Below are 21,016 nucleotides of genomic sequence, written 5' to 3'. Positions count from 1 at the left end.
CCGATATGAAAACAACATTTGGCCACGATACGCTGAAGAAAAGTCTATGCCGCGTTTGATTTTTGGACTCATCGTACCTGAATTCACTCACACAGCTGTGCCCTCAAGACAAACCAGGACCCTCGATTGGCCAGTGGTGTGTACCGTAGTGGGTTTTCATTGGCTGATTATTTTTAGGTTAAAGGTCGACGTTCATTCAGCTGACCAGAGATCAGATTTCCTGGTTACCGTTTAGCTTGGCGACAGAAAAACTGACCTCAGATCAGGAGTTGGAGGCGAGTTCACCTCACATCCACAGTTCACACACTTTCACTGTAACACGATGAGAAACGAGTGGTCGCAAAGCGTCCCGGAGCGTCCAATCCGAACGTCCAGAGGGGTTGAGTAACAAAAAAGAATATTTGGCGACGTCTCGTTCCTTCAGTTCTTCAACCATCCAAAAGTCTGTGTGGGGAAATTAAAATTTGTGGTGCAGAGAAGCCAAACGCAGAAACGGCTCGGCCCGAGTCACACAAACCGAACGCCAGAGTTACCGTTAAAAACAAAACAAAACCAAAAAAAAAAACCCTTTGTTTTCGGGGAGCTTCCGTCTGCAGCCACGTCACGGCACGTGGACGTTAACCGTACAGCCAGAGTCGACGTCAGCGCTTCACTTTCCACCACTAACACTTCATCTGGAGTCCCATCACTCCTCCAGCTTCCTGCGGCTCCATTAGCCCCTCCCCCTTCAGTCCTTACATGGTCAAACGTTCATTTGAGTCCGCGAGCTCGCCCCCCTTTGAGTCCTAAAATGGAAAACAACATCCTGCGTTTCGGTAGCCGTTAGCTCCTCCCCCCGAACCCTCCCCGAGGTCAGAGGTCAAAGGTCAGTGACCTTGTTCTCCAGGGCGGCAGCGATCTGCTGGAGGCGGAGGGTGAGCTGTCTGTTCTGGGCAGCCGGGTCCTCGTCCAGCGACTGGATGATCTGAGGAAGACGACCAGAGTTTTAGTTTCCTTTGACTGTTTTTGACTAAAACGACTTTAAACTGAAGCAGCTGGCACAAAATAATCAACATTTCCACGATAATGTTTGTGTTTTCTTGCAGAGATTCAGTCGAGTGGCTCCACTGGGCTGAACAGTTTGCCTCTGCTGCCATCTAGTGGTCGTGGCGTGCTTCGCCTCAGCCCTTTTAAATAACACAGGTGAAGAAATTCACCGTGAACAGAGGAAATAAAAGCCTTCCTCACCACGTCGTAGTACTTGCTGGCGTACTGGTACAGCTGATGTAAGGCCACCTGGGTGTTCAGCTTGTCTGTGTGTTGCTGCAAAGCGGAAACACATCAAAACAGTTATTTTCTCGTTGCGTTTGTCGAGGCGGAGCAGATTTGAACTCTGAAACCATCACATGTTTTTATTTGTTCCATCTTAATCTGAGCTCGTACGTTAATGTGGAGTGAAAAGGAGCAGAATGAACTCTGAGATGAAGGATGGAGGAGTGTAAAATACTTGAAATACTTAAGTATAAGTATACTAGTATTTCACAGCTCAGCTACCAGTAATATATACAGGCTAGACATTAGCAAGTAAAACACACACACACACACACACACACACACACACACACACACACACACAGTAGGTGCTTCATACCCTGGACACCTCAGCGAGGTGTGTGTTCATGTCCTGGTCACTGACTGGAACCATCTGTCTGATGCCCTTGTAGTAACTGTGGAAAACACACACACACACACACACACACACACACACACACACACACACACACACACACACACACACACACACACACACACACACACACACACACACACACACACACACACACACACATTAGGTTTTCATCACTTTTGAGGACATTGCATAGACTTACATTCATTTCCTGCAGTCTTACCCAAACCTTAACCCTTAACCTCAGTCTTCACCCTTAAATGTAATGATTTAGGTTATGGGGTCCCCACAGGAAAGGCAAGTCCCCACACACATACATCACACACACACACACACACACACACACACACACACACACACACACACACACCAGTCCCTCATCAGACTGTGTCATGTGATCAAACTGCATTGTCGTTTGTGTCTCAGACTTAAAAACCTGCGTCTCATTTCCTGTTTCAGCGTCACACTCGGACACCTGTGCAGGTAAACCTCAGCCCGTCTGCTTCAGGTAAAATTAATTCTGCTGCGTTTCAAACCAGAGAAAAAAGAGGGTCTCTGGTTGGTTGGTTTGTCTGTCCAATCAGAGGATTTAGTGACAGCAGGTGTAGATTTTAGCCTGATTTCAACCTGCTGACGCCGAGCTGATCAGGAGCTGATCGTAGGAGAGGAACAGTGGAACAGATCATCAGCAGATCTCTGCCTTCTCATTCTCTAACTCAGGGTTAAAACCTCCTTCAGTCACGCTGAGCTCGTTGACTCTAACTGTTTGCTCTGTGTTAATAAACTGCCGCCGTCGGCAGCTGTCAGAGCCACATGTAGGCCAGCTGCTCGCATCACACGCCTGCTCGTTCACAACGCTCACAGCCGCAAACTCACTCGTCCACCATCTTTTTGTACGTTGAAATCTCTTTTGCATAGAGCAGCTTGTTGCTGGGAGACTCCTGCAGAGAGAGAAACAGACGTCAGATCAGTTTTCAAAGCTGCTCAGAAAACCGACTCGCTGTGGTCGTCGCTGGCGGGAACTGACCCTGCTGAGCTTGTGCTCCGTCTTGGTGCAGGCGTCCATGAAGGTCTGAGAGATGACGTGCAGCGAAGCGTCCACCACCTCCGTCACGTGGACGTCGAAGATGAAGTGGGGGTTCCTCAGGATGTTCACCCAAAAGCGCAGAGGCAAGCTGAGGAGACGCAGAGGTTCAGGTCAGAGCGTTAGGTTAGAAAAACAGCCGGACGTCGCATCAGGTAACGAGAGGAAACTGAAACTCTGAGTTTAAAACGTCCTGCGATAGACCTTCATCACAGTGGACTCAGACCAGAACTCCTGACCTCATCTTAATGAAAGAAAGCTGAAATTAAAAGTACAAGACATCATTTGCATTTAAAGAGTTTAAAACATCCAATGAGATTAAAGGTCAAATGTCTGAGGAGCTCCGACATCGAATGTTTGTGCAGCAGAAATCACTGAAACCGTTAAAATAATCAATTATCTGTCAGTCCGCTGACGGATAAATGGACCGATCGATTCGGCTGAACTTGTATGATCTGTTGGTTTGATTAATGAGAAAACGTCATTTTATAAAATCTTCATGTGTTTTCATATAAAAATCCTCATTTGTAAAGAAAAACTAAAGCTTCAGATGAATTTAAAAGTGAGACGTAGCGGAGGAGAAGCACCCAGCGGCATGAAAAGAGTGAAGTTTAAGTACTTCTGATTGGTATTTAAGTGGAGTACTTGAGTAAAAGTACTTCACTACATTCCATCACTGCTCATGTCTGCCTTTAAGAACCCGCTGACTCGTTTCCGTCTCTCCTCCCTCCATCCTTTCATCTGCGCTGTCTCTGCCTCCAAGATCACAACCCTCGTCAATAATTCACCTCAGCTGATCAATATTTCACTGCCCGGCGAGTGTGTGTGTGTGTGTGTGAGTGTGTGTGTGAGTGAGAAGTTAAAGAAGAAGAAGAAGAAGAAGAAGAGCGTCTGTCTGATGACAGACCGACGATCAGATCCGGCTTTCAGCAGTGACGAGGACGTAATTACACTTGAGTTTGGCTGATGAGGTATCACACACACACGTGCACACACACACACACACACACACACACACACACAGCGTGAGGAGCAGTGTAATCATTCCTCTTATGTCGTATCGCTCCAGCAGAGATTCAGAGAGGCTTTGAAGAGAAGCTGGCAGACGCCGAATCAGCGGAAAAGATCAGCCGTCAGAGTCGCCTTCTGACGGCGTCTATCTAACCAGAGTGCGTGTGTCTCTGAGTGTGTGTCTCCCAGTGTGTGTCCTCTACCTGTTGGTCTTCCAGATGTGCAGCGTCTCCTCGTCCACGTTGTCGTGTCTCAGCGCCTGCTCGTCCAGGAAGTCAAAGAAGTATTTGATGGCCGGAGGGACGACGGAGCTCGAGCACAAGACGCTGCGGAAGAAATCGTCGACGAACTGCTGCAGCGTGCCCTGTGACACACACACGCACACACACACGTATATAACAGACATGATTTTACTCATTAGTGAAGAACACGGTATGAAGTATTAGCAAAGGGCTAAAGTAGCTTAAGCACTGAAACACACACACACCTTGACCGACAGCAGCCTGGTCAGGTAGATCTCAGTGATGGCCTTGGTCATCGCCTTGTCCTTCATGCTGCCTCTCTTCGACTTCACTTCATCGAGGTCGTCGGCCGGCCTCACCAGGTGGAAGGTGTTGTCGTCCTCCAGCAGCGAGTTTTCTGTCGGCGAGACACGTGACGCCTGGTTACTGAGAGCAGAGTCTGACAGCGCCGACGCTTTGAGTGACAGCGAGAGCCACTGATGCTGTCAGGCTGCGTGTGTGTGTGTGTGTGTGTGTGCGTGTGTGTGTTCGTACTCTCTTCGTAGCTGTCCTGGTGCTGGTGGAAGGACTGTGTGTGTAAAACTCTGGACAGAACCAGCGTGGCGTTGTCCCGAACCTGCAAGACAAGATTAATGAAATCAGTTTGAGACTTGTGAATGTATCCCAATCGTCTGTCCACAGTCGTCATGGCGCTGTCTGTCTCTCAGTCTGTCTCTCAGTCTGTCTCAGTCTGTGGCTTTAATGTCAGAGACGTTTGTCTGTACGTGTCTGGACGTGAAGCGTCTTCGGCCTGGACTCACGTTGTAATGAGCCAGCGTGTTCAGCCTCTTCCAGCGTCCTTCTTTCTGGGAAGTCAAGTCCATGTCGGACAGGATCTGACCGGTGGAGCCGGGACGCCACTCTGTGGACGGAGGAGACAATGGTCTTTAAAGACAGAAGGTACAGAAAGCTTGACGGTGCTGTGTGTTATGTTGTGTTTCTTCGCTGAGATCAGGTGATTAAATAAAGGTCATTCATCCTTTGAATCCTCTCTGACAGTCGTCTCTCTTTGTCTCTCTTAATCTAATTAAGCGTAATTAAGCTGAAATGCTCACAGTGTGAATTATTATGTCTGATGTTCTCTTTAAAATGCAGTCAGTAAATATGAGTCAGTCTGACAGAAACCTATTCTGACAGTGAGCCTGCAGTTCCACCTCAGGCCTGCAGGGGGTGACAAACTCCTGCTTTGTGACCTTGATGCTGCAGCGTTCAGTGACGGTAAAATTAAATATCTGTATGAATCTCAGTATAATAATAATGTTTCTGAAGTGTTCCATCTTTGATCTGTTGGTCTCACCGAGCGCGACACTCTCCACCTTTGGTCTCTGTGAGTACGGCAGATTCCTGTACACCTGATCGATGATCTTCTCTTTCACCTGGAGAGCAGAGCGTTAAAACGTCACCTGTACAAACGTCTGCTTGTCTGTATGATGTAAAATCAGCTGCTACAGTTTGCTATGAGAACATGCACTCGTGATAAAACATTTATGTCCTGATGCAGAGAGAAACAACCTGGGAGAAGACAGACCCACCTGAGAGATGGTGTCACAGTTCAACACCTTGACTGGAGTCACATCTGGTCCCTCCCCATGCACCAACACCTGCAGAGTCTGACACCCCCCACACACACACACACACACACACACACACACACACACACCTGTCAGTCACACACTACAGACACAAGTCTGCAGAGCAAAGCATGCTGGGAGGCTCTAAAAAAAAGGTTCATTTTCTGCTGTTTGAGGATTGAGTAAAAGTTTCAGCTCTGAATAAAAGATCGAGACGTTTTTTCTTTAAATCTAAATTGTGATGTCGGAGCTTTTCTGTCAGAAGGAAACACCTTTTACTTTCTATGAACAAAAGCATTTAAAAACACTGAATCACATAAAAAAGAAAAAAAACAGGTTTGATCCTAAACTCTGATTCCACAGGAAGTCTGGACGCCGAGTGAAACACAGATAGAACAGGATGTGATCACTTATTGATCCTCTCTGACGTAAACTGACCTGAGAACAGCTCAAAGTCAATATGTTTAATAATGTTTTCACTGATCAGCTTCATTGATTTCTGTAAATATCTCTTATTGTGAATCTGATGCAGCGACACGTTTCACAGACTGAAAGATGTCCAGAAACACCTGTTTGATCATTCCTCAGGTGAGCAGGCTGACAGGTAACAGGTGAGAGGATCACTTCAGAGAACTGCTGTGAGTGAACTCAGTTTGACTGTCGATGACTTTTCCGTGTACTGACCAGCACAGAGTACTCCACGTCGTCCCCCAGCAGCCCCGTATCGTTCAGGGTGTACTTGGCTTTCTTCATCTTGGCGTCCACTGGACCCTTCTCCACCTGGTGCTTCAGGGCCTTGAACAGTTTGTATAAAGGTTCTCCAGCAGTGTCCTGAGACAGAGACAGAGACAGAGACACACCTGATCTCAAACACCTCGTCTCCGTCTGCACCTCTTTAAGCTCTAGTTTCCTTTGACAGAGCGCTGGTGCAGCAAATCAAACGCTCCCTTTTCACAGACGTCTGTTGAACTTCCAAATCAAACATTCAGTTTTATTCCAGTTAGATTTTGTTCGTTTCACATGAAGAAGATTCTTCAACATTCATTTAAACATCTAAAATGTTTTGCAGTAAAAGTTTAAAGCGGTATAAAAACAAAAGACTTCATGTTTACTCTGTAGTGAAGTACAGCGCTTGAGTACAAGTACTTTGCAACGTGTGACCACAGGGTTTCTGTGTATTTAACGTGTTTAAGTACAACAGAAGAGTCTGATGTGAAAGCTGGATCTGGAGGGGGGGTCGGGTTCAGCTGCTGATTCTCACCAAAACAAAATGTTCAGAAGAAGAAAGTTAAATTATAGAAAGGCTGAAGAGCAAAACAGAAACAGGAGCAGCAAACAGGTTTCAACAAAACAGACGCAGGAAAGTTTGAGTCAATTATGACTGAGGGAGCGCGAGAAGAAAGAAGAAGAAAGAGAAGAAGAAGAAGAAAGAGAAGAAGAGGAAGGAAATAAAAACACTGTTACCCTGAGGAACTGATAGAGACAGATGGACATCCAATTACAAAGCATCCTCTCCACCACCGTCTCTGACCTGGACACACAAACAGAGGACGATAGATGAAACATCAGCAGAGGTCAGAGGTCAGCCTTCCATTGAACTTTCAGCCTAAATGAATAAACACGTCTTCGGCGGTTAGAAACATCTGTGTGTCGGCGTCTCTTCGTCACCTCCTCAGCATCAGTTTGGGGTTTTTGCTCTGCACGTGTTCGTCCATCAGCTCCAGCAGCAGCGTCCTCATGATGTCCGTGTAATACTCCAGCTTTCCGTGCAGCGCCACTGTCAGCAGGGAGGCGAAATAACCCCGAGCGCGGGCGTTGAAGTCCGGGCGGCTCTCCAGCGTGTGGATGAACTGGAAGGAGAAATGGTGGATTTTACGTCTGACGGGACGGCGGACAGACGAGAGAAGGGAGGGACAGAAAGAGACTCACATTGATGAGGAAGGTCTTGCTGTTCAGCAGGTTGGAGAACTGGTTGAGCGCCTGAGCCACGATGGCCCTGCGGGCTTCTGGGATTTGCAGTTTTCTGGTGATCATGGCGTCATTGGCGCCGTCCTTGGAGGGCAGGAAGAAGTTTCGGTCGGTGTAGGTTTTGTAGTCCAGGAAGGGGATCCGGGCCTCGCTCAGGTCACTGGTGTGGTCCTCCATCTCTATCATCAGATCTGACAGACGCAAGAAACATCACAGAGTGTCCTGTTATTTCACTTTTCAGTTTTAAACTGGCTGCAGTGATACAGTGAACAAACTGTGTGGACGCTCTTTCCATGAAGACGCCATCGTTAGCATCTCCTGCTAACTAGCCTACTTTACTGCCTATAGCGGTTACACTCTTTCGTCTGACTTGTGCCTCTTGTGCTGCGCTTGCAGACCGTTCTAACGTCTTCATACGTCCTAAAAGGACTCAGACGCTCTTAAAGTGTCTTTGGAAACGTCTGACGAGTCTGCTGACCCTCTCAGCTCGGTGACAGAGCTGTCAGGCTGAGCTGAAAACGGTCCACCGAGCTCCCGAGAAGACCTGCAGGGACGTGTGTGAAGCCTGAGCCAAAGTCCACTCAGCCGAATTGTGCTGGCAGGACTTTATGGAGACATAACGGAGACAAACTGTCAAAGCAGCGGACGCAGTGTGAGCAGACAGATGTCTGTGCCGCTTGGCTCGGACGCTGGAAACCTCCACGAGGCTCTTGGCGAGCGCGGTCAGCTCTGAGTTTACTGGATGAGTCTGATTCGTCGACAGCACCAGTGCGAGCCGGCAGGTGAGCGTCTACCTGTGAACTCTTTCTTGCAGCGGTCTCGGACGCTCTCCTCCAGATTCTCCAGCTGGTGCTTCACCTTCTCGTACTCTCGTTCTGCCTGCTGACTCTTCCTCCTGGTGACACACAAACACACGCAGACACAAATCAACACGCGGACGAACACACGCGCCTCCGTTCGCTCATCTTTCTGACTGCTGGTCCGACCTGTAGCAGTAGACGGACACGGCGATGAAGAGCAGCATCGGTACGATGACCGCGGGGATGATGATAGCCAGAGGGATGTCGTCTTTTCTGGCGTAGTAGACCGAACCCACCATCCACTCGCCATGGCCGAACTTCACCTGCAGAGAGATCGCAGTGTGTACTCTTTGTTTGCTTACATTTTAACGCATTAGCACCGTTAGAAACATGCTGAATTAGCCGTTAGCAGCTCCTGTTTGCAGTGAGCTCACGGACGCTCAGACAAATATCACTGGATCACTTTGATCCTGAAGGAAACTTAAAAACGTGATGATTCTCAGGCAACTTCTGAACCGTCTGCGTTCTGTGGATTTATGGACGTTTGTTTGTGTTGGACATGGCAGATAATTACGTCCTCAGGAGGCGTAAATCACGCTGAGCGTCCACGTTTATTACAGACCAGATCCTGTCATTTCCCGATGGTTAAAATCCCGTCCAGAGACGAGTTAAATTACAGAGGAACACAGTGAATAATTCATTCCCAGCCATGACGGCTGCAGAGCCCTGATTTCTTTTTATCATCTAAAGGAGGAACAAGCTAAATAACATAATGTGTGTTTACCACGAGCTCCAGCAGGTCGTTGGTCGTGTCTCTGCGCTGCCGTTTGGATCTGGCTCTGGGCTGCGATGAAGGAGCCTCCAGGATCAGCTTATCATCCTGCACAGAGACGACAGACTCCGTCAGTTCACCTGCGTTACTGACATCAACACAGAGGTGAGCTGAGCTCAAGAGGAAGGTCAGCTTTCCGTTTCTCAGCTCGTATCGAGCTGCACGAGAGCAGCAGCTTCATTTCAAAGCTCGCACAAACGTCCTCAAGCAGCAACTCGAAAACAGGCTTTTGTTCTGGGTGTGCTGCTACAGAAAGGCCAAACTTTACACCGACTCATGTTCACTTCTGCCTTTTGCTGCTTTTCTTTCTGTAGCACGACGCCTGCCAGACTCAGCTGAACCCACATCGCTGCAGTTTCACACGTGAATCAGCGACTCTCTGATATCCTGCCTTTAATAAAACACCAGTGTCCATCACGAGCCTCATGTCTTAGTGCGTCCTCTCGGTGTGTGTTTACCTGCAGGATGTTGACGTGGCAGGAAGCATCTCCGACGAACGCCTGGGCCTCTTTGGCCGTCATCGCCTTGGAGAAACCTCGACCCTGAAAGCAGAAAAGAGAGTGAACCCGACAGATCGAGGGATGAAGAGCGGCGTTAGCCAACGTTCGAGCGTCTGTCCTCACAGTCACGATGATGATGCTGGTCTCGGTGATGACGTTCTTGGCCAGCTTGTTGAAGGTGGGGTCGGGGTGGTAGTCGAAGCCCTTCAGCTCCTCCATCACGTTGTCCAGCTGGATGAGCGTCCTGAGGGACTGGCTGTCCGAGCAGCAGTTCACCGGCGGGGAGTGAAACTGGAGGACGGTGTCGTTCTTACTCAGAGCCTCCTGGACAAACTGAGAGACGTGAGACAGAGTGAATGCAAGTGGAGACGAGCTGAAGGAGTCGGGCAGCTCTTCAGACAAAGACAGAAACACAGCAGACACTCAGTCCTCTGAAACAAAGCTGAGGACATTGTTCGCCGCTGCCTCAAATTAAAAACGACTCTTCATTCATAAAATCCTCTTTTTAAGTCTCTTCTTCATCTTGTTTTAATGCTTTTTTTAGGCCTGATGCAAAGATCTGTGAACTGTCGAGTGACTGAAACTAACGACGTCTCGCAGCCTCTAAAACACATCCACGCTGAACTCTGAGCTGCAAATAATCACTTTACAACCGCACATCAAAGTGGAAACGACGACATTTCAATGCCCTCTAGTGTTTACAGGTGGTATTACTGCTCCGAGCCTCCAACAGCACAGGACACATGAGAGATGAAGGGCTGAATGAAATGATCATGATTTCATTCTCCAAGTAACTACACTGCAAAAAGTGAAATGTAAGATGAAGTATTTTAAATTAAATCTTCTTTGCGCTCAGTTTTCCACCTGTTTCAAGCTGTTTAGTCCTTAATTTTCTTCAGATATTTTAACATCTCACTGAGATTTTATTACTGATTTTGGGTGAAACTAGAATTTCCAGACTTGTAAAGAACAAAACCTCTGAAGTCAAAGTCTGAATTTCTTTGTATCCAGACAAATGTTTCTGTTTTTTCATCCGGCTGCATTTCTTCTTCGAGACGAGATATTTTTACTTGAAATTTTCCTGTTCTGTCGGCAATGTTTCCCCCATTTTATTCCTTGTTTCCTTTGTTTTTGAAGGCTGATTTTTTGCAGTGTACAGCAGAGGTTGGTGGAGACAAAGCACACGTTCATTCATTCATTTAGTTTATAGTGGAGACATGAGAGCAGAGCTGAAACTCCGAGCAGGACCTGAACGGTGCGTCTGGCCCGTTAGCTGCAGACGTTAGCGTGTCCGGCTAACTGAGCGCCGCTGCAGAGGCTGAGCAGCTTTTCAAACCCACTGACGTCTGAGAGAAAAGCCTCCGACAGCTTCACAGTTTGTCTGCGCTGAATCAATCCCAGTGATTCCACATTTCCAGTGCAGGTGTAACTTTTACTTCAGATTCCCCACCCCCCACCCCCCCCACTGCGTCTTCCCGGTTCAGACGGCGGCTTTGATGGAGCGGCGATGAAACGGCTTCACCTCCTCTCTCCTGCAGCGAGTGTTTCCTGAGAGACTCTGTCACTCAAAGCTGTTCAGCAGTGAAGCAGAAGCGCCGGCCGACGCCGCGCCTCCATTCAACATTTGATTTAGTCCCGCCAGCGTCTCCAAACTCTGAAATCGTACAGTTTGACTGATTATGCATTCACTGCAGGATTGATCAGTACAGCTCCTGTAGCCTGTAGGAAACTCTGACGTCAATCAGACTCCAAACAAGGAAGATTTATTGTCTTAAAATTGAAGCAAAAAGACACTGATGAGAACAAAAAAGGACAATTCTGAATATTTAAACATTTCTGGCAATTATTTCTTCATTTTAGAGCTCAGGAACGTCTTTTTTTATGAACTTCAACCCTCCAGAGAGTCAATTTCTGCATTAACAACATAAAAACGCGGCGCTGACGTGGGTTTCTCTCCTCGGTGGGCGTCACCCACAGCTCACCTGGTCACTCAGGAGCTCTTACCTCAACAGGTGCGGTGTTCTGTGAGAACTCGTCAGTGGAGGGCAGGACCTTCATTGCAGCTCTCTGGATCAGGTCGAAACTGTTTCCCACCACCACGATCTTTCGACCACCGCTACGCACACACACACGCACACACGCACACACACACACACACACACACACACACACACACACACACACACACACACACACACACACACACACACACAGAGGTGAAAATCAGTTTTCGGACATTTCAGTGCTCAAACATCATCAAACTGTGTGAAACACTGGCTCACCATAAGAAGCTGCCCTTGGGGTAATAGTCTGTGATCTTGGGGTTTTCAGAGTATTGGTACGCGGCCGGGACGTCTTTGGTGGTGTTCTTGCCGTATCTGACGGTCACCGTTAACGGGTCGGAGGGCACCTTCTGCCCTCGATACCTCCCGGTCTTACAGGTGATCTGCGTGCCGAACGACAGGCTGAGGAGGAGAGAGGAAGAGCGTGAGCTGAGGAGGACGGGAGCGGACGAATCAGACTGCGAGGAGGCGTGGCTTACACTTCGCAGGGAACTCCCCCCACAGTGACGGCGATGTCGTCTTTGGTGGCGGTGTCCAGGTCTTTTCCCCTGATGGTGATCACAGTTCCTCCGGCTGCCGGACCCTTCGCGGGCTGGACGGACACCGGTATGGGGTCCTGGACAGAGAAGACGGAAAGCATCGTTTTCAGTGTCCAAACAGCGTCCACGGCGATCTGGGACGCCGCTCAGGAGGCTTTTCTGAACTCATTTTGGAGCCAATTATTTTCAGGCAACGCTTCACGAAGGTGTTGACATGAGAATAATCAGACTTCACAGACAGAATAAAAAGCTCAGGCCGGTCAAACTAAAAGGCAGAGACAGAAACCAAAACAAAGAGAAAAATCAAATGAGGAACATTAAACTTTCATCAGGCTCGTTGTGCTTCAGCTGCCGTCCTGCAGGTACGAGCGCTTTGATCAACGCCGCGTCGTACGGCTTCATGACTCACTTTGATTGGATTTAGGCTTCGAGCTCCGACTAAAAACGAAACTAAAGCTGAGCGCAACTGAAGAACTTCACCGCGAGACACGGCCGAAGCACGCCAGCTGGTCGACTTCCTGTTGGTGCTGGAAGGTTCTGTACGACCGACAGACCAAGAGGACGACGAAGCAAGAAGTCAATGTGTCTGGAGATTTAAGGCGCAGCGGTCGAGCGCAGAGTCTGACACAGGACTTATTTACGGGGGAAAACATAAATAAAAGCCGTAAATCTGAATCCAAAACGAAGCCGTAAAACAGTGTTTTCTAAATCAGCGTGGCTGAGTGTGTGTGTGTGTGTGTGTGTGTGTGTGTGTGTGTGAGTGTGTGTGAGTGTGTGTGCTGAGCCGCGCCGACATTCGGCTGGTTGGTGTTTCAGATTTGTTCTCGCTGTTCTGGCAGACAGAGCTGCAAACAGAAGGACGAACGTCCCTGAAGAGAGACGAACTCATAACATCTCTGCCTGACTGGAAGCTCCACACAAACAGAAGAGCAGCGCAGGAGGCGGCAGACGCCGGATATTTCTGCTCTGTGAGACAGAGAAACAGACAGTTTGGTGTTTTGATCCGCTTAAAAAAGGCTGAAAACGAAACCCGAGCGGAGACACGACGAGTGGAAACATGGACAAATACGGGCAAATCGGTCAATTTAGAGGGCATAAAAAGAGGACGGCTCATTACACATCATGCTTTCACTCGCTGCACTCATCAGTTTTTACGTCAACGGCGGATTAAACTGTCGAACCCACACAGAAGTGTCACGCCTCACCTCAGCGCTACAAAGCGTTTTAGCGTCTTTCAGCTCATTGTTCTGCTTTTATGGCTCAGTTATCGCTCTGATCAGTCTGCATCAGCAAAAATACATTAAGAAAAGATCTAAAAAAACACACCTGACAAGCAGCGAAGTTAGCAACTAGCTGCTGGAGCTAACGTGGCTAAAAGGACATCAATGCTACTGTGACTGCTGGGGTGAGGTAGTGAGTTTAAAGGTATGAGCAGTCCTCTCCTTCAGGCCTGCAGCTGGCCGTCACTTTCACTGCTGACTGATCGTCTTCAATCAACACATTAACTGTTTGGGATCAGTTAGAAAAAGTGCTTCATATTCATGGTTTCATCTGACCGTGAATCAAAACCCCCAAATATTCAGTCTACAATCACATCTGAGCAGCTAGAATCAGAGAGTTTGGACACCTTAAACTATGAGTTGAAGCGTTTCTTTAAATCAGCTGAAAATACGAACGACAAATGCTTTTAAACACGATGTTTCCGTCCTTCAGACTCACTCAAATCCTTCATTCTGAGAGTCGGTCTGCCTCTTAGCCACTCTGCAGGTTTAATATTTCGGTTGCGACACTCAGACAAACAAATCAAGAGGAGCTGAGGGAGGTTTTAAGTTCAGCGGTGACATCCAGAGAAACGCTGCTGCTGGAGCAAATCAGCCGTTTTGGTCTCAGCAGTTTGCTTTAACTAGCTTTTTGTCAGCTCGACAGAAAAAAAAACAAATACAAAACATTTAAATTAAACGACTGAGCCTCGTTGGAGCAGCAAAACAGAACAGCAGGTGGAACGTCTGGATTTTGATCATATTTGTTTTTCTATTTGTGGGAAGAAACTGCTGGAAGCTGAATCCACTTTTGAATTTGTATGCGAGGGATATTTTCACGCACTGCTGCTTCTTTAGGGAGCAGATTTCCCTGCACCACCACAGGAAGGCCGCGCTTTCGCTTTGTTAGAAACCTTTTAATGTTGCTGGGATTTGATCTCGGCGGTTTGAAGTGGCTGTGTCACACAATGTTCTGTATTGCCTCAGAAACTTTGATGAGGTGTGTGCAGGTTTCAGGATGCCACATTTAAGGCCTTTTAAAAGCTTCCTGCCGCTGAGCCGAGATGTTTTTAGCAGCAACAACAACAGGAAACAAAGTCGTTCTGATAGCAGAGAGGTCATGAATGGTATCAAACTACTGTAATGTTGGCACACCAGGAAATGAAATGAAGAGGAGCGAATTCTGGGGTTTGTGGAGCAGACAGGATGTTAGCTGTTCCGCTGTAATAAGGCGCCCTGTTGCTAATCATCCACGAGTGGAACAGCATGAAGCCGGCAGCGGGAGCATGCATGGCGTCACCCAAGTGCAATCAGACCAGGGAAGCACAGTAAAAGCAGTGAAAGAGTGATAAAAAAGGGTTCTTTAAATACAGGAGGGGACATGCATCATTACCCAGCGAGCACCGACTGGTGATCTGTGGGTCAACAAAGTGTAAAAATGCGGATAAAATTTGATTTGAGAGCTTTGATCGTCTCTCAATAATCTTTGTTTGAGCGGTTAAAGAGCTGAAATGCAGTCGAGTGAACGCTGATGGAGATCCTTTCATAGGAAGCGTCTGCGATCGCCTTAAACTCTGGACCGACGTCTCAGGAGCGCTCAGCGTGACAGAGTGGAGCCTCTTCCTTCACAAAGGATCTTTGAATCGTGGCTTTAAATTCAGTCCGTTTCATCTCTCAGCTCTCTTATAGCTCATAACGGCGCACAGAGGCAGCGACGTAACAGCGCGTAGGATCCTATGAACCTGCGCTCAGACGTACCCGATAGGTGAAAATGACCTGAGACGTCCCTCTTCGTCCTCCCTCCACTTCCACCTCCACGGCTCCGCTGTTGTTTGGCTCGAACGGGAGGTCGGAGGGAGGGGTTCTCCTCGCCGGGCCGATCTCGCAGACCACGCTGTGGACAGAGAGAGGCGGAATAATGACCTCCAGCAAGACCTGCAATCTCCATTATTCAGTCATGTGGTATAAACCCAGAGTGATGCCTTCAATGTCTTGCTTTGTGCGCCCGAAACCAGAGAATTTTATTAGCAAAATAACTTAGATGTGACTGTGGCCTTGAAACATGTTAAACAGCCCTCTGACTACATGGTAAAATGGACAAAAAGCTCTGATAACCAGCCGCTCTGCTGACGTTTCACCTGCTTTAGAAGAGGCGTCCGTTCAGCCACACAGGCAGAGCTGATACTCAGCTATCTGTGGTTATTAATGAACGGCCGCCGGCTGTCAAAGGTTCATGTAAAGAGCTTCACCTCGGCGTGTAGCAGACAACACGCCGCGCTCCCGTCTGCATGTTAATGTGGCCGCTGTCATCCTCTTAAATTACCTGGTGGAGACGGAGTATCTGTCCTCCTGGTGAGCACAGTCCACTCCGGCCACTGTGATCTTCTTAATGTCTTCCTTCTTTATTCCCATGTTGGAGCCTTTGATGGTGACCGAGATCCGGCCGTTGAGAGGGCCGAAGCGAGGGATGATCTGCAGGAGGACAGACAGAAAGACAAGAGACTTCTTTGACAGCAGATTAAGAGAGCGTTTTTTAAAGGAAGCTGCTTTAAAAAAGTTGGTTTGTTTCGACTGTGTGTGCAGCATTTAAAGTGCAACGCACTGCCGAAAACATATTTCAGCCACCTGAAAAAGTCAGTATCAGTCTGACTGTACGCCACATTGAGAGGATTTTCACTGCAGAAGCTCTTTCCTGCAGGGAACTGAGGCCGGTAGCGTTCTCGTCAAAGCTCACCTGTCTGCTCCTCCAAACTGGAGGTGTGCCGGCCTCCATCCACCAACCCTTTAAAGCTGGTTAAACTCCTCTAGCTGCAGTGATGTCACGGTGTACTCCAGGACCCTGTGACATCACTGTTAGGTGAGCTCACAGGTGCAACACATCTGACCACCAGAAGTGCTGCAACTAACAGTCCGAGCAACCGTAAACGAAGCAAAACACTCATTTTGACTAAAAGTCACTTCCTGCCCTCCATCTGCAGTTGGTGCCACAACAAAAGAGTGTAAACAAGCCGTTTATTTATTTACCAGATGACGTCTAACCAGTCGTTAAATATGAGGCCTTTACTTCGCTATAAGGCGCCGCTGCCGTGTCTCCCTTTAGGTTCACATGCTTTATCTCAGTGTTTGAGGACGCAGGCTTTATTTCAGGTGATGCAGATAAAAACTCTCCTAACATCCAGCTGACATCGCGCTACACTCACTGTCATTACGACATCAAACATGGCTGTCTGAATGGTGTCACCCTGCGAATGCAACAGCGTTCATTAAACAGCTGCAGAGACGAACGATCTTCATCATCTGAATGCTGTGTTTTCCTAGAAGGCTGCTGACACCTCACAGTCTGGGTCATTTCGGCGTCTCGTGACGAGTCATTTCAGCCGTTCCCTGTATTTAAACCTCCGCTCTCCTCGCCAGTTAAAAGCTCTCCATGAAAAACGCTGATGTGGAAATAATGAACAACTGTTGACCCGATCAGCTGCCGCCCAGAGGAAATGGAGACGGGCCTGAAACAAACGGCCGACGTTCCGGAGAAAATAGGAAACAAATTGAAGGCGTGCAGGAGAAGGAGACAAACGGCGAATACGATATGAGAGAGAAATGAGCTCTGTCACGCTGACGAGGAGGACGAGGAGGTCTGTTTGTAGAAACTGTAGATCTGATCTGATCGATCGCTAAACAAACGAGAAGCGATGCAGTCGATTATCCAAACAGACGCAGGGATTCATTCATTCATCCTTTCAGAGACAAAGAAGATGAAAGAGATAAAAAACATCTCTGACTGTTAAATCCTGTTTAAACTCTCACCATTAATTAGAACCAGTGGTGAAAGTACAGTACTTCAGCACAGCTTTGAGGTACTTTACTTGAGTATTTCCATACTTTTCTACTTCTACTGAGTTCAGTTATTTACAGATTACTACAGATTCTGATTATTGATAGAAAATACTACAAAATAAAACATGTTCTTGTAGATGAAGCGACACAGCAGAACACAAAGGAATTATAATCAGCTGCCGCATTAAAGTGATTAATTGATCTGTTAGTTATTGTAATGAGATTCTGGATTGGACCATTCAGCATAATGAGTACTTTTACATTTGGTACTTCAAGCACATTTTCATGCTACTACTTCAATACTTTTACTTAGGTCAGGACTACATTAGAGGGAAATTCTGGCAATTTTGACCAAAGTATACAAACGAACAGGAGGTTTGCACAGAAAGAAGTCACCAAAAATGGAAATACTTGAGTACTTAAGAGCAGTACTTCGGTACATGTACTTTCCACCAGTGACTGCCTGTAACTGAAAACTCTGCAGGTTCTTCTTCTTCTACTTGAAACCTGCGTAACACAGCTCCCGGTGACTCACGTCGGTGATTTCCGGGTTGGGGCACTGCGCCGGCTGTGGCGACGGGCAGAGTTCCCGGTAAACACACGTGCGCGTGGCTGCGCACCAAACACACTGGTACATGGCGTCGGCGTGTTTACACAGGCTGCAGTCCCTTCTTCCCACCGAGCAGTTATACAGCACGACTGGAGGAGGAGGAGGAGGAGGAGGAGGAGGAGGAGGAGGGGAAGAGGAGAGGTTAGAGCTAATTAGCATAATTCAGATGGAACTGAATTGGAAATGAGAGACAGACTCAAACAGAGTAATAACTGCACTTTCACACTTTCTTCATTTGTGTGTGTGTGTGTGTGTGTGTGTGTGTGTGTGTGTGTGTGTGTGAGAGAGAGAGAGAGAGAAACACACCAACCTGTCAAGGTGCTGTCAATCTTCCTCTCAGTGTCTCTTTCTTTGATATGGAAGGATACATTCACCTCCTGCTGCTTGTCATAGGCAAACTGCGCACACACACACACACACACACACACACACACACACACACACACACACACACACACACACACACACACACACACACACACACACACACACACACACACACACTTTCTGTCAGGTTTGCATTAACACACAGTAACAAAACATTTCTCTCTATTTGGAGCTCGACACTAAATTACCTTGCATCTATCTAACTGTGAAGGTCAGCACCTACAATCACGAGCGTGCACACACACACGCACATGCACACGCGCGCACACACACACACTCCTGCAGCCATAAATCACAGGAGATTTTTCTCCAGGTTCTGTTTGTGTGTGTGAGCGAAAGAGAAAGAGAATCACAGAGAGACAAATACAAGATAATGAGAGGAGAATGGGCAGTGACACACACACACACACACACGCACACACACACACATGCACACACACGCACACACTTTAAATGCATATTGGCAGTGTCAGACTCAGCATGAGGCGAGGATCAATGGAGGCAGAAAAGTGGAAAAGCTGAGGGGTATGTTAGAAAGAGGAGAGCTAAAAGTCACTCACACACACACACACACACACACTCACACACACACACACACACACACACACACACACACACACACACACACACACACACACACACACACACACACACACACACACACACACACACACACTACAAGCTACCAGCAGCTCAGTGACTCAGTGAAAATGACTGTGTTGCTCTGTACGCCATTAGGGGGCGCCATGAGACACGCATGGACGTCAGCGTGAGCTCCAGCATTAATGACGCTGAGATTCAAATAATCCACAAACATCATTAAAACATAACATAACACAACATGTCAAAATCAACGGCGAGCAAAACAAAGCAAACGCCGCTCGAGCTCAGGAGCCTTCTGACTCACAGTCACGTTCATTTACTCACACATTACCCGCTAATGATTGGCTAATTGTCTAATTATCATTGATGACATGCTCCGCGGTTCCGCTCTGAGGGCTGGTGGCGCTCGCCGGCGTGCTGCAGAGCTCGGAGGAGACGCAGTCGTTCTGCGAGGCCGCTAATGGACACGATGAAGGAACCGGAGTGTTTCTTTAAGTGCACCAAATGGGTTTAATTTAGGTGCAGAGGCAGAAAAACAACTAACGTGCCGGCGTGCAGACGGACAGAGTGCTTTCTGTTTCACCTCCTCTGCTCATTTCATTATCTTCACGTCTTCCTGAGCTGCACTTTGTTCCTTCTGATTTTAGATATCTTATTTCTGTCTTCCTGAGTAACGTCCGTGTGCTCTGCGACGACCTCAGCGTCGACGGGTTTTATTACCAGCTCTGCTGTGACGTCGCCGCTCGGCCCTTTGACTCATCTGTAAACACGGACGTGTTGCTTTGGAGTCTGTTTGCTCATTAAACTTCATTAAACTTAGTGAATGTATTTTGAATGTATTTCTGGGCAAAGTTTTAGATCAATTATCGACACTAAAGATGAGAATCTGCCTTCTTGTTTATCTAACTGCTAAACGGTGCAATTCAATAACTTCCCTTTGAAAAACTGAGCGATCCTTCTTAAGACCACTTTATTTTTATACACTTCTTGCATATAATGTCATATTTATATAGTTGATTCTCTCTGTCTCCATTTCACAAGCGTCACATGCGCACAGAGTCTATTTTTGATGGACAACGCGTCAAACTGCACAGAGCAGATGGAGCCGGACAGGAGTCAGACACAGGAACGGTGTAGAGAATCTGGTAAATTTTCAAAATAAAACACCCTCCCGATCGTACATCAACATGTGTACATTCATATCTCTTGTAAACCTCTGGCGCATTACAAGAACACCTGTATTTGCAGTTAGCAAGCAGGTAAATCAAATAGCTTTGAGCTAACATCAGCATGCTAACATGCTCACAATAACAATGCTCTGGAGCTAACATCCAAATATTAAACTAATTTAATCAAAAATGAAATATTACTTTCTTTTTCTGATAAGAATAAAGACTGTTATGTTGAACTGTAAAGATCATTTAGAGCCTTTGAGGTGAAACCTGGACATCATGTTAACATCTGGCTCCACGGTTCAAAGAGCTCTGGATTAGCTCCTGTGGGTGATTAGCATCCTTAACACTGACCTCGTAGCCTGTGAATTTGAACTTTGACCCCTGCTCCTGTGTGACCTGCTTTTCTGTGTGCTTCATCAGCTCCGTCCCGATGGTGAACCTCCGGCCCTGGAGACACAGACGGAGGGACATTACGTACCAGACACAATGCAGCCGTGCAGTCGATGATAATGAAGATGTTAATCATCAGCCCGGCTCAGCTCACCATGTAGATGTCAAGGTTTCGGCCCTGGAAGCCGATGGGGATTTCAAAGCCCACGGGGATTAACAGCGGCTCCGGAGACTCGAACTGAGGACAACTGTGAGGCTTTACCACAGGAAGACAGACAGAGGCAGAAATACTGAGTGAGGGATCACATCAACACGAAGCCTTCAAAGTCATCTCAGAGTAATTTTAAATGAGGAATCACACGAACCAGAGGCGCAAATATCAAACTTTTTTTTAGAAAAATCTGATGTTTCTCTCAGTTTTCTGCATCTTGAAAAGGCAGAAA

The 21,016-nt window shown here is 47.5% G+C and overlaps 1 protein-coding gene across 2 annotated transcripts in view; it reads right to left on the bottom strand.

Moving 5' to 3' along the window:
* Positions 1-700: 700 nt before the first annotated feature.
* Positions 701-21,016, bottom strand: part of plxnb2a.1 (plexin b2a, tandem duplicate 1) — a 136,060-nt gene continuing 115,744 nt past the window's right edge. For both annotated transcript variants that reach the window (XM_070991803.1, XM_070991804.1), the window contains 29 exons: positions 20,728-20,829; positions 20,535-20,630; positions 18,329-18,416; positions 17,944-18,107; positions 15,898-16,046; positions 15,333-15,468; positions 12,256-12,392; positions 11,996-12,178; positions 11,718-11,829; positions 9,837-10,046; positions 9,672-9,755; positions 9,166-9,261; positions 8,568-8,704; positions 8,376-8,476; positions 7,543-7,772; positions 7,282-7,463; positions 7,078-7,144; positions 6,298-6,444; positions 5,575-5,652; positions 5,340-5,418; positions 4,804-4,904; positions 4,538-4,619; positions 4,249-4,400; positions 3,965-4,125; positions 2,694-2,841; positions 2,543-2,607; positions 1,631-1,706; positions 1,228-1,302; positions 701-964 (listed from right to left, as the gene is read on the bottom strand). In XM_070991803.1, coding sequence (XP_070847904.1) covers positions 860-964; positions 1,228-1,302; positions 1,631-1,706; positions 2,543-2,607; positions 2,694-2,841; positions 3,965-4,125; positions 4,249-4,400; positions 4,538-4,619; positions 4,804-4,904; positions 5,340-5,418; positions 5,575-5,652; positions 6,298-6,444; positions 7,078-7,144; positions 7,282-7,463; positions 7,543-7,772; positions 8,376-8,476; positions 8,568-8,704; positions 9,166-9,261; positions 9,672-9,755; positions 9,837-10,046; positions 11,718-11,829; positions 11,996-12,178; positions 12,256-12,392; positions 15,333-15,468; positions 15,898-16,046; positions 17,944-18,107; positions 18,329-18,416; positions 20,535-20,630; positions 20,728-20,829 — 3,543 coding nt within the window. In that variant the 3' untranslated portion in view covers positions 701-859. The remainder of the gene's footprint in view (positions 965-1,227; positions 1,303-1,630; positions 1,707-2,542; positions 2,608-2,693; positions 2,842-3,964; positions 4,126-4,248; positions 4,401-4,537; positions 4,620-4,803; positions 4,905-5,339; positions 5,419-5,574; positions 5,653-6,297; positions 6,445-7,077; positions 7,145-7,281; positions 7,464-7,542; positions 7,773-8,375; positions 8,477-8,567; positions 8,705-9,165; positions 9,262-9,671; positions 9,756-9,836; positions 10,047-11,717; positions 11,830-11,995; positions 12,179-12,255; positions 12,393-15,332; positions 15,469-15,897; positions 16,047-17,943; positions 18,108-18,328; positions 18,417-20,534; positions 20,631-20,727; positions 20,830-21,016) is intronic.

The sequence above is a fragment of the Chaetodon trifascialis genome, chromosome 22 (assembly GCF_039877785.1).
Source record: "Chaetodon trifascialis isolate fChaTrf1 chromosome 22, fChaTrf1.hap1, whole genome shotgun sequence".
Taxonomy (NCBI): Eukaryota; Metazoa; Chordata; class Actinopteri; order Chaetodontiformes; family Chaetodontidae; genus Chaetodon; species Chaetodon trifascialis.
This window is presented reverse-complemented; position numbering and strand designations above follow the sequence as displayed.